The sequence below is a fragment of the Phacochoerus africanus genome, chromosome 3, assembly GCF_016906955.1.
Source record: "Phacochoerus africanus isolate WHEZ1 chromosome 3, ROS_Pafr_v1, whole genome shotgun sequence".
In the NCBI taxonomy this organism is placed as follows: domain Eukaryota; kingdom Metazoa; phylum Chordata; class Mammalia; order Artiodactyla; family Suidae; genus Phacochoerus; species Phacochoerus africanus.
In genome coordinates this window covers 191,735,596-191,749,234 of record NC_062546.1, presented here as the reverse complement: position 1 = coordinate 191,749,234, position 13,639 = coordinate 191,735,596, and the positions used below count along the sequence as shown (strand labels likewise).

The 13,639-nt window shown below is 36.9% G+C and overlaps 1 protein-coding gene across 4 annotated transcripts in view; it reads left to right on the top strand.

Annotated features, from left to right (window-relative positions):
* Positions 1-13,639, top strand: part of CUL3 (cullin 3) — a 94,124-nt gene that overhangs the window by 73,727 nt on the left and 6,758 nt on the right. For all 4 annotated transcript variants that reach the window (XM_047773640.1, XM_047773641.1, XM_047773644.1 and 1 more), the window contains 4 exons: positions 1,548-1,672; positions 2,520-2,616; positions 4,825-4,959; positions 12,620-12,806. In XM_047773640.1, coding sequence (XP_047629596.1) covers positions 1,548-1,672; positions 2,520-2,616; positions 4,825-4,959; positions 12,620-12,806 — 544 coding nt within the window. The remainder of the gene's footprint in view (positions 1-1,547; positions 1,673-2,519; positions 2,617-4,824; positions 4,960-12,619; positions 12,807-13,639) is intronic.

The following is a 13,639-nucleotide window of genomic DNA, read 5'->3' as shown; positions in this document are numbered from 1 at the left end:
CCACTGCACCACAAGAACGCCTTTCTTTTTCTAACTTAAACAACTATTTTTTTGTGCCAAGCTAGGCACTAGGTATACAGCAGAGACTAGACAAAAATCTCTGCCATGATGGAGCTTTACTTTCTAATCTGGAGACAGATGATAACAAGAGAAGTAATCCCATAGCACCTTAGCTGATGATAGGAAATACAGAGGAAATCTCTAATAGGGAAGAGTGGTCAGGAAGGCCTCCTTAAAAACTAACATTTTGGGGAGAGGCTTGAAGATTAGGGAGCAAGATGTGTGGGGATATGGAGAAAGAGAAAAAAGACTTTATTCCTGGGAGGATTGAAGGAAGTTGTGACCTCCTTCCCCATTTGAAAATGTTCAGTTCTCAGCTGTCCTCCATTCATCATCTAAGAGTCTACTTGATCATCTCTTTTGTCATCTGTGTTTTCTAGTTTCAGTTTCTCTAAAATGGAGTAATCGTTTAGCCACTTTTTATGAAGAAATCTGAGTGTGGAATACCACTCATTCTTCTCTTTTAAAATTTATATTGCGAAATCATGCAGGTTAGATAAATCTAAAATAATGGTTGAGAATGAGCCATGAATATTAATAATAAAGTTAATGTTTCCCCTTAAGAATTTCTCCTTAAGAAAGTCTCTTTATTGTTTTCTAAAAAATATATTTTGTTTAAAAATAAAAAATATTTAACTGTGATGGTAATGCTGTCATATATTTTGTAGAGGTAGTCAGCCTTTATACAAATGTTTATAGGTCCCCCACTGTGTAGAACTGGATCTTAGTTTCCTATGCAAAGGCTGTTTGAATATGAGCTATGTGTGAAAATATGAAAGTTAATGTTGAAATGTGAATGGGGATTTCCTGTCGTGGCGCAGTGGAAACGAATCCGACTATAGGAACCGTGAGGTTTCGGGTTTGCTCCCTGGTGTGGCTCAGTGGGTGAAGGATCCGGCGTTGCCATGAGCTGTGGTGTAGGTCACAGACGCGGCTTGGATCTGGTGGTGGTGTGGCTCTGGCAAAGGCCGGCAGCAACAGCTCTGAATTGACCCCTAGCCTGGGAACCTCCATATGCCATGGGTGCAGCCCTAAAAAGATTAAAAAAAAAAAAGTGAATGGGATGTTAGAAATATGTTGTTTCTGTGTTAAGATGATAAAAATATTTAAAAGCTGAGAAGGGTATTATCCCAAGATTTTCTCTAAAATTATGCTGACGTGGCCCTTTGATGGTTTTTTTGTCTGAAGAAATCTTAACCAAAACTTCGCACTTTTCAATGACACCAGTAAGACTTTATTCATATGCTAAGAACTTTGATTAGTATTGTAAGGTCAACATCTTAAGCAACAATTATAAATATTTGCCAGGATAGTTAATTTTCTAAAAGCATTGGATGGATTTAACTTTTAAGAAGGCATGTTTTATTTGCTAGATACTGGACATGGAGATGAATACTTTGGTAACTCTAACGTAGTACCTGTATGAACATGGAAGAGATAACATATCCCAGCTAATTGGGGGGAACATCTTCTTCTCTTTTACACAGGTATCTTTAGGTGGGGTTGATCTCACAGTCCGGGTGCTCACAACAGGATATTGGCCCACTCAGTCAGCCACACCAAAGTGCAACATCCCGCCAGCACCAAGACATGCTTTTGAGATATTCAGAAGGTAAATGTAGATCAAACTTTGTATTTTTAAGTAAGTGTTTAGAATTGAGGTAAGTTTGAGCATTAGTAGTGTCCCTGGTTAAAGATGAATATTCTCCATTTTTTTAATCTTTTTGGGGGGGCGCTGGGTGTCTTTTTAGGGCCACACCTGTGGTATATGGAGGTTCCCAGGCTAGGGTCGAATCAGAGCTGTAGTAGCTGCTGGCCTCTGCCACAGCCACAGCTTCGTGGGATCTGAGCCACATCTACAACCTACATCACAGCTCACAGCAATGTCGGATCCTTAACCCACTGAGCGAAGCCAGGGATGAAACTTGTGTCCTCATGGATGCTAGTCAGATTCGTTTCTGCTGAGCCACAACGGGAACTTCGGAATATTCTCCTTTTTTTATCTCATGTTCAAAAGGAGAAATTATCCTTAATGCTTCTAATATGTAAGGACGCACTGTGTAAACTCTTCAGCAGTAGTGCATGGTTAGGAATATATTTTGTATTGTTGATGTTTGCCGCTAAAGTGTGAATTGCTTGAGTTAGCTGTGGAGAAAGGTGATGTTATGAACAGCATTGGTTGAGCAGCAGCAAGGGGCAAACAAATGTACCAATAGAAGTTATTCAGTGTGCTGCCATTACCATTTACTATCTAGCTGAGTTTCTTGGGCCTATCCTTTTCTCCCCACTCCCTTAATTATGGTTCCTTTTCTGTTAACAAATTGGAACTGAACTTGATTCCTAAGGTTTCCTTTAGCTTTTAAAGTCTCCCTTACATATATATTTATTAATGGTTGGTAGTTTATAATTTCGTGTTTATAAACCATGTGATCCCTAAAACCTGGTTTGATTTGCTGAAGGTTTTACTTAGCCAAACACAGTGGTCGACAGCTTACACTCCAGCATCATATGGGTTCTGCGGATCTCAATGCCACCTTTTATGGACCAGTTAAAAAGGTAAATATTAATAGTTTGAACATATTTTTATTAAGTAACTTAAAATTAGCCTGTAAAACTGATTTGTGTTTTGTTCATTGGATAAATTATTTCTTTCTCTTATTTCCCTACCTGTTTCAGGAAAGAGGGGGACTTTAGCTTTAATTTATTTACCTCTTTTCCTTCAGTTGCTAACTTGATTTAGCAGTATGAAGACAATACCAGTAACATTCCTTAAGGAATAAATAATATAATTACATGTATTATTTATAAGTTTAGTCTTAAGATAGTATTGCATAAAATAATAAAGTGCAAGTTGATTTAAGGAAATACAAGGCCATGAATGAGTCCCTTTTCAAAATTCTCAGTCTCCTATTATCCTTATTCCCAGTAAACCAAAAGTGAGAAGTTAACACTTGATTTGTGAGATAGATAAAATATTACTAAAGTGATTATTTAAAAATTAGCAATATACTAGTGAATTGTCTTCATTTTAAAAAGTAATTACTGGAGTTCCTGCTGTGGCACAGTGGATTAAGAATCCAACTGCAGGAGTTCCTGTGTGACTCAGCAGTAACAAACCCAACTAGTATCCATGAGGATGCGGGTTCAATTCCTGGCCCTGCTTGGTGGATTAAGGATCCAGCGTTGCCATGAGCTGTGATACAGGTAGCAGACATGGCTTGGATCTGGCGCTGCTGTGGTATAGGCTGGCAGCTGCAGCCCTGATTCAGCCCCTAGCCTGGGAACTTCCATATGCCATGGGTACAGCCCTTAAAAAAAAAAAAAAAAAAAAAAAAAGTATATTTTTAGTGTCCAAGAATCCGACTGCAGCAGTTCAGGACAATCCTCAGCCCAGTGCAGTGGGCCCACTGTTGCTGAGGCATAGGTCACAGCTGCAGCTTGGATTCACTTCCCATACAGGAACTTCCATATGCTAAGGGTGTAACCATGGAGAAAAGGTAATTACTTTCTTATATATAAAATTGTAAGGTTTAGGGTAATGATGTACTTTCCTATTACTTGGTGTAAATCAAATCAGGGTCATTTACCTTAAAAGGGCAAAATAATAAAAAGCTTCTTTTTTTTTTTTTTGCCTTTTCTTGAGCCTCTCCTGCGGCATATGGAGGTTCCCAGGCTAGGGGTCTAATTGGAGCTGTAGCCACCGGCCTACACCAGAGCCACACAGCAACGCAGGATCCGAGCCGCATCTGCGACCCACACCACAGCTCACAGCAATACCAGATCCTTAACCCACTGAGCAAAGCCAGGGATCAAATCCACAACCTCATGGTTCCTAGCTGGATTCGTTAACCACTGTGCCACGACGGGAACTCCTGAAAAGCTTCTTAAGAAAACTTGAAAACACCTGTCATCTAGGTAGCAAATAATAATTTCATTCACTATTTTAATTAAAATCTTACAACTTTAATATAAGTTACTATAACACCAAAGCTTTTTTAAAATATTGTTAAAAATACCTGAATACAGATTCTAATTTTTATATTAAATTGAAATGGGAAACATTCCTTACATTTTATTTCTTTGAATAGTATTTGACACTTTTATATATTTTAACTGAAAGTAGGAAGATCAAGAATACTAAAGAATTCAGCTTTTAATTAGTGCTTGCTTATTTCTGTTATAAAGGAGAGATTTTTTTTTCCCTTGAGTAATCATGTTATCTTTTGAAGTTTTACAAACAGAGCAGTAGGTTTAAAAAACATAATTTATATGTTATATTGGGGACTTAAATTTCTACTTTGTACTTTTAAATCATAGAGCAGGAACAGGCTTTAGGATGGCAGAGTTTTTTTTCTTCCTCTGTGCTATTTTGATTCCTTGCCATGATGAGACCACGCATAAAGAAACCTAACCCTACTGCTTTTGGTAATGATATAATGGCAGTGATATCTTATAAGTCCATTATTATCCCATTATGTACTATTAACATAATTTTAGCTGTAAATATAAGGACTTACTGATTCATTACTTGCTCAAATATATTAAAATGTTCTTAATGGGATAGTCCTAAATAAAGACTTTGTGTATTTCTGTGTATGTATACTTTTTAAATAACATTTCCTTTTTATATAGGAATAAGTTATGTCATTTTGGTGAAGGGGCAGGTGTTTGGACATTACAGAGCTTTATTTCTCAAACCTACTGTTAAAGCCACCAGGAAGTAATTATATCTTTTTCTGTTTTTATATTTAAAAAATTAAACAGGAAGATGGCTCTGAAGTTGGTGTTGGAGGGGCACAAGTAACTGGCTCTAATACGCGGAAGCATATATTGCAAGTATCCACTTTCCAGATGACCATATTAATGCTCTTCAATAATAGAGAAAAATATACATTTGAGGTATGGGTTACTTATTTGAATTTTAACCTACTGTATTGTTTTTAATTCTCACTTGTTACTTGAATCTTGCTTGAGTAGCCTTTAGAGTTATTTTTGAGGAGAAGGAGGAGGATTTGAGTAGTAAGATTTCAGGTATCATTAGAGAAAAATACACACCATAAAATTGGGCTGTGGAACTATATGAATGTCATACACTTATTAGGTCACATTTTATTTGGCGGGGTTTTTTTGGTGGGCAGGGGGTGGGTTATCATTTTTAGGACCACACCCATGGCATTTGGAAGTTCCCAGGACATGGGATCAGCCCGCACCATAGCCACAGCAATGCCAGATCTGAGTCGCATCTGTGACCTACACTGCAGCTCACGGCACTTGAGCTGGATCCTTAACCTACTGAGTGATGCCAGGGATGGAACCCGCGTCCTCATGGATACTGGTGGGGTTCGTTGCTATTGAGCCGCAATAGGAATTGCTTACTTGGTTTTTTAAATCAACTTTATTGAAATATAAATTTTGCATAATAAAAAATACCCCAAGTGCACGATTTGATGAGTTTTAACAGATATGCACCTGTATAACAGACATTACGTGACTAAAAACAAGGTATAGAGTATTAACTCCACTACTTCCTTGTTTTGTATCACTGCAGGTTAGTTTTGCCTTTCTAGAATTTTGTATAAATTTTATGTAAATGGAAGCACTTAATATGTAATCACTTTTGTCCAGGTTCTTTTAGATTCACCCATGTTGAGTGCGTAGTTTCAATAGTTAATCCTTTTTGTTGCTGAATGGTATTCTATTATACCTTTTGTATATCCATTCACCTCTTCATAAGCATTTTGGGTTGTTATCAGGTTTTGACTGTTACGTTATGTTTAACTTTTTAAAAAATATGCTAAACTGCATCCTAAAGTGATTTTATATTTTACATGCCTGCCATAAGTGTAGGAGAGTTCTAGTTGCCCCAAATCCTCTCCAAAATTTAGTAGTCAGTCTTTTAAGTTTTAGCTGGTGTGTAAGTATATCTATATACATTTTTGGCTTTAATTTCTTTCCTTGACTGCTAATAATCATTTTTTTCATGTGTTCGTATGCCACATACATGTCTTGTTTGGTGAGTTCTTTGTTCTGTATCAGGTTTTTAGAAGTTCTTTATAAATTCTGGAGGCAAATCCTTTGTCAAATCTCTGTGCTGTGAATATTTTCTTATAGTCTATCAATGACCTTTTCATTTTCTTAATGTTATCTTTTGAAGAGCTTAATTAACTTTTTGATATTGACAAAGTCCAGTGGCTGCTTTTTTACTTTTATGGCTCATACTTTTGATATCCTATTTAAGAAATTATTTGCTATCCCAAGGTTGCAAAATTTTTCTTCTACGTTTTATTCTGATTTATAGTTTTAGCTTTTGCATTTAGGTCTTATCTGTGATCACTTTCAGTTAAGTCTTTTGTATGGGTAAAGATTAAGAATTACTTTCTCCCCACACATAGGTATTCATTTGTCAAAAGGACTGTTCTTTTCCCTTTGAATACCCCGAGGTATTGACCCCTTTATTTAAAAAAAAAAAAAAAAATCAGTTGAACATATAGATGTGGGTCTGTTCTTTCATTCTCTGATCTGTTTCATTGACTTCTGTGTCTATCCTTATGCCAATTTTATACTACTTTGGTGGTGTTCACTTCACTTTTTATACTACTTGGGTGCTGTTACTTTACTTTGTATCCATCTTTTTTATGAGCAGGTGGGAATGGAAATGAAGATCATGTGGTTTTGTTTTTTTGGTTTTTTTTTTTTTGCTAAGTTTAAATTAAAGAATGACTTTTAAAAAGCTTTAGAATTACTGCCATACTTACGCTTATTTAAAAGTCACTTTTCCGGTATAGGTGAACATAGGAAGAAATAAATTTAAGTTTGAAATGAAGAGATAGATTCTAGGTCTGTTTCAGTACTCATCTTCATATTCTTTTTATGTGGTGATAAATATAAAGCGATGACTGTTTTTAGGTAATATACTTCAAGGAAATGCTTTGAAACCTAAGTGTTTTAGGTCAGTGACTAAGTTGAAAGATTTTGCTCTTATAAAATTTCCAGATGAAGGGAGTTCCCGTCGTGGTGCAGTGGTTAACGAATCTGACTAGGGACCATGAGGTTGAGGGTTCGATCCCTGGCCTTGCTCAGTGGGTTAAGGATCCAGCATTGCCATGAGCTGTGGTGTAAGTTGCAGATGCAGCTCGGATCCCGTGTTGCTGTGGCTCTGGCGTAGGCCGGCGGCTACAGCTCTGATTTGACCCCTAGCCTAGGAACCTCCATGTGCCGCGAGAGTGGCCCAAGAAATAGCAAAACAAAAAAACAAACAAAATTTCCAGATGAGTTTTACCTAAGGAATAACTTTTCAAGCACAAGTTCTGTGTGATTGAGTCCTAAGAATATTGGTTAAGCAGCTATTGATATTGAGTACCTTAAACATTGTAGTAAGCCTTTTCAAACAGGAGGAATTGAATTATCTCTTAATAGCTTAGATGTTTAGCTCTTCTGCTGTCATGGATGATGTATTTTAGACAACATAAGCTACTTGATGAATGTTAGAATAGATATTCAGAGTCCTAGTTTATAAGAGTTGTCAAAAATAATAAAAACATACATTTATTTTCATAAGCCATTACTGGAATTGCCAGTAATAATTTTAGTGGTTCATGCTTGCTTTTCTCCTTCCCAGTTGGCTTGGTATCAGTGAGGCTAATGAACAGTAATTAGGTAGAAGGTAAAATTAAGTAGAAAATTCATCCAGTATTTTAAATTTTAGCTAAGTCACAAACCAGGAGCCTGAGCATATGTAAAATGCCATTCCTGTGACTCCAAAGCCTTCTGGCTTCTTGCATCTATCCCAGGCGTGATGAAAAAGGCACAGGAGGAGTTCCTGTCGTGGCGCAGTGGAAACGAATCCGACTAGGAAGCATGAGGTTGCGGGTTCAATCCCTGACCTTGCTCAGTGGGTTATGGATCTGGCGTTGCCGTGAGCTGTGGTGTAGGTTGCAGACTCCGCTTGGATCTGGCATTGCTGTGGCTCTGGCGTAGGCCGGTGGCAACAGCTCCGATTAGACCCCTAGCCTGGGAACCTCCATGTGCCACCAGTGCAGCCCTAAAAGGACAAAAGACAAAATAAATAAATAAAATTTTAAAAAAGAAAGAAAAAGTCATAGGAAATGTTGTTTGTCCTTACTTACACCATGTGCCCGTAGTCTGCTACATAAGTTTTATCAGATAGCTTTACAGAAAGCTCCACAAATTAGAGGAGACCATTGAAAGTATTTAACTATGATAATTGTTAAAAGAAGCTGGTCTCTAATCTTTGAATATTCTTTCTTTGTGAATTCAGTAAGATGGTATATTTGTTATTTAATACTGCATAACAAATCTCGAAACTTTGTATTTTATAATGACCACTAACAATTTGTTATCTTTTGTGGGTTTTGTGGGTTAGGGATTCAAGAGGCGTTGGTTGGATGGTTCTGGTTTGGACTCTCTCATGAGGCTATATTAAGGTGTGAGGTGGGGCTTCAGTCATCTAACATTTGTCTGGGGCTGGAACTCACTATTGATATGCACCTTCTTCCATGTGGCTGCAAGTTTATTTTGGCCATTGGTGAAAGGTCCTAGTTTCCCTCCACCTGGGCTTACATGACTGTTTTTGCATCCTGGTGGCTAACTTTCCCTAGAGCAAACAATCCAGGAGACCCAGGCAGAACCTGCATTGCCTTTATGACCCAGCCAGGAAGTCATGTATTGTTACTTCTGTTATTTTGTTGGTCACCCAAGTCATCCCTGATATAGTGAGGGGTCCACACAAGTTTAAAACCTACCAGAATCATTGCAGGCCATCTTGGAAACTGCTTATAAAAGGTGGCATTTATTGTAGTATCACATTTAATCTATAGTTGGTTGCTAGGGCTTTATTCCCCCCATATATATTTAATAAAGTCTGTATCATGATTTAGAACAGTTAATATAAGGAACTATATGTAGGAGCTATATGTAATGGTAGTCTAGAGCTTGGATTTTAGTAATCTAATGTAATTTTTGAAAAAATATCAGTATTAATATATATTTTTCTGAGTGTTCATTGTTAGACTTTTTAAAAATTTCTGAAAATAAGTGAGATATAAAAGCTAATTGTAAGAGTCGTGGTGCAGTGGTTAACGAATCCGATTAGGAACATTGAGGTTGTGGGTTCAGTCCCTGACCTTGCTGATTTGGTTAAGAATCAGCATTGCCGTGAGCTGTGGTGTAGGTCGCAGACGTGGCTCGGATGCCGTGCTGCTGTGGCTCTGGATACAGCTCTGATTAGACCCCTAGCCTGGGAACCTCCATTTGCCGTGGGAGCGGCCCTAGAAAATAGAAAAATAAATAAATAAAAGCTAATTGTAGACCAAAGTAAAATTAATGTCAGACTGTAGAATTTAAATGAAATGATTGAACAGTAACAATTGTTATTTCATTGACTAATGTGACAACAATATATAAAGGAAAATGGTTGAAAGTCCAAGGAGAAATAGACAATTCTGCAATTATAGAAATCCCTCACAAGTGTACTGACTAGACAATAAAGAAGGGGAAGATACAGCAGGAAAAAGACAAATACCATATGATATCACTTATTATGGAATCTAAAATATGGCACAAGTGAATCTATTTACCAAACAGAAACAGACTCACGTACATATAGAGCAGACTTGTCGTTGCCAGTGGGAGGGGTCCAGGGGAAGGGATGGAGTGGGAGGGTTAGCGTCTGTAAGCTGTAATACATGGAAGGGATAACCAACAAGAACCCGCTCTATAGCGTAGAGAACTATATTCGGTGTCCTGTGATAAATCATAATGAGAAAGAATATTTTTAAAACGTATATATGTTAATAACTGAATCACTTTGTCGTACAGCAGAAATTAACACATGATTGTAAATCAGTGATACTTCCATTAAAAAACAAGAATAAGATTTGAATAACACAATTAGCAAATTAAAAATGAAGGCTGTACAGGGAACTTTGAACTGAGAAAGCAAATTACACTAATTGTTCTTGGGAAATATCTGAGACTGGCATAACCTTATTACTAAAACTGAACAAGGAAAATACAAAAGAGAAAAAGTTCTGTCAGTTATTCAGAATAAATGCACAAATCTTAAAATACTATTAGCAAGTATATTGAAATAATAAATCATCCTGTCCAAATAGGGTTTATTCCTAGGATACAGAGAAGGAATTTGTTAACAGTTATTGAGATTTTATAATAGTACCGTAATTAATAGAGCATGTGCTCTATTGGCAGACAACATTTCAAGGAGAAAAACCATGGTTTCTACAGATGTACGAAAAGTCAGTCCACATTTCTTATTTCCAGATGGCAGACTCTTAGCTACCTAAGAATAGAATGAAATGTCCTTAGTGGCATAAAGGGTATATCTGATGAGAGACCTAAGCAAGCAATAGTAGTAAAATATTAGACACCTTCCTGATAAGGCTTAGGAACAAGTTAGGATGTCGGCCTTTGTTACTACCACTCGGCCTCATTCTGCAGGTCTTAATTAACGAACTAGACAAGAAAAAGAAGTGAAATTTATAAAAATCAGGAGTTGATAAAATTTGTAGACAGCACGATTGTCAAATGTAATCAACTGAGAAATTACTTTGTTGTTGTTGTTGTTTTTGTCTTTTTAGGGCTGCACCCGCGTCATGTGGAGGTTCCCAGGCTAGGGGTCTAGTCGGAGCTGTAGCTGCCGGTCTACGCCACAGCAGTGCGGCATCAGAGCCACATCTGCGACCTACACCACAGCTCACGACAACGCCAAATCCTTAACCCACTGAGAGAGACCAGGGATCAAACCCGCATCCTCATGGAAGAAGTTGGGTTTGTTAACCGCTGAGCCATTATGGGAACTCCAGAAATTACTCTTTTTTGAGGAGAGTTTCTTTGAAAAAGTTTTCTACAGGAGTCCCTATCATGGCTCAACAGTAATGTATTTTTTAAAGGCATAGAAAGGTGCATATTGGATTGCGGTACAGATAGTCCCTGATTTCTGGTACTTTGACTTTTGGTTTTACAGTGGTGTGAAGCAATACGCATTTGGTAGAGACCATACTTTGAATTTGGACCTTCTCGGAGGCTAACATCAGCAAGCTGCAGCTCCCAGCTAGCTAGGTGATCACAAGAGTAAACAGCTGATACACTTAGAACCATTCTGTACTCAGAAAATAGTTCTGCTTTTTACATTCAGTTCAGTATTGAGTAATTACAAGAGATATTCAGCACTCATAAAATAGGCTTTGTGTTAGATGAGTGCCCAACTGTAGGCTAATGTAAGTGTTCTGGGCACGTTTAAGGTAGGCCAGGCTAAGGTATGATGTTCAGTAGGTTTAGTGTATTAAATGCGTTTTCAACTAACTGTGGGTTCATTAGAACGTAGAACCCCCATCATAATTTGAGGAAGATCTGTAGCTTCCTCTAGGAAGGATGTGTAGTTGTAAAATACCACAGAAGGTATTTCCAGTTCTTTGGCTTTGGTGAAATAATTGTAAATAAGTCACTTAATATGTATATGATGATTACAATCAACATTCTAATTATTAATGGCACATATTTAATTAGCTAGGATTAACATTTTTATGTCTAAAAGTATGTAGAAATACCAAGATCATTTGAAACAAATGCTAAAATTCACATTTCTTCAATCCTCACTTACCTGACAGCCCTTACAAAAAGCCTAAATTGTTGCTCAGAGATTCGTGAAAGGGAGACTGACTCTCTTCAGATCAGCTTCATACTCTGAATATGACCATCGTTTTGCCCACCCTTCCTCAGCTGCTTTTGAGAAGAAAGCTTTCTACAGTGAATCAAAGTGATATATCCTAATGTGAAGACTTGCTGGCCCATACAGTCCTTGGATGTGAAGGGACTAAATCGTGTACATGTACAAATCTCTTACTGTCCCATTGACATAAAAGGGAAATAGTGAATTTAAGTTACACATTTATTTTTTCCTGAACTGTTTTTTTAGTATTACGTTTTAATCACACCATAACATGTAGCAAAAATTATCACCTGAACTTCACAAACAGATTTCGTATTGCTTTTCGTGTTTAGTATTAATTAACAAGTATTTGCATTTTTAAAAATTTGGTTATACAGGTGTAAGTATGGTCATCTTGGATCATAAATTTGACAGGACAATAAAAGGCCTTGGCTCAGGCTTACTTTGCTTCTTTCTATGAAAGATGTTGCTAAACAAAAGAGTTGCATGGATATACTTGGCAGGAAGAATGTAGAGTATTTGTAAAATTAGCAGTTAGATCTTGATTAACACTTTATTTGTACCTAATACATCAAAGCAGGGCCCTATAATCTCTGCTGGATGACATTTTTAGACTAGGCCGTATATCCCTGAAACAGTACATGTCTTGTCAGTATTTTGTAACTTGAACCATCTTTTTATTTAGTTTGTTCAAATAAGTGAGATTTTAGTCAAGTGTCATAATAGGAAATTTTTTGTTTTAAATTATTTCTTTAATGGAATTATGTCTCTACTGCTTGGTCAATTTAACTTACTAATTAACTAATCTAATCTTTCAGAATATCTAATTATGTTAATCTGATGAAATTTCAGGAAATTCAACAAGAGACAGATATCCCTGAAAGAGAGCTTGTTAGAGCCCTGCAGTCCCTCGCCTGTGGTAAACCAACACAGCGGGTTCTCACGAAGGAACCCAAGTCAAAGGAAATAGAAAATGGCCATATATTTACAGTTAATGATCAGTTCACATCCAAACTACATAGAGTCAAGATTCAAACAGGTATCTGGAATTATATTTTTCTCTAAAAACATTTATATATATATATATTTCTTTTTCCTAAAAAAATTCTTATTTGTTGAATTTTTTTTATAGTAATACTTTTCTTGTGCTGCATGACACATAGGTTTAAGAAATAAAGCAGCTTTTATTGATATACATTCCTGTCAAAATGCAGTTAAATCCAAATACAGTACACATTTTTAAAAATGATTCATAGCGAAGTTCCTGTCGTGGCTCGGTGGAAGCTAATCTGACTAGCATCCATGAGGACAAAAGTTCAATCCCTGGCCTTGCTCAGTGGGTTAAGGATCCAGCAGTGCTGTGAGCTGTGGTGTAGGTCACAGATGTGCCTCAGATCCCTAGTTGCTGTGGCTGTGGTGTAGGCCGGCAGCTGTAGCTCTGATTTGACCCCTAGCCTGGGAACCTCCATATGCTGCGGGTACGGCCCTAAAAAGACAAAAAAAGACCCACCCCCCCAAAAAAGTGATTCATAGTGTACACAAGTATTTACTTCCATGTAGTTTTCTACAAATGAAATAAAATTTTGTGAACATATTAGTAATTATAAAATAATTGTTTTTAACTGGTTAATCAACAATGTCTGTTTTTAAAACCAGTTTACAGATTTCTGAAAATTGGGGATTTGCCTATTTAAAATTTGGTCTTTAAATGCAACTTTTTATGTTTTGATAAATATTTGTTTCAAAATCTTAAAAACCTGTATTATTTATCTAACTTAAAGATGTCCCTGCCATAAACAGTTTTTGGAACAGCCTCCTCTCTATTTTGATGGTAACATCCTGTGTGTTGTATATTTAACAGTGTAAGTTGTA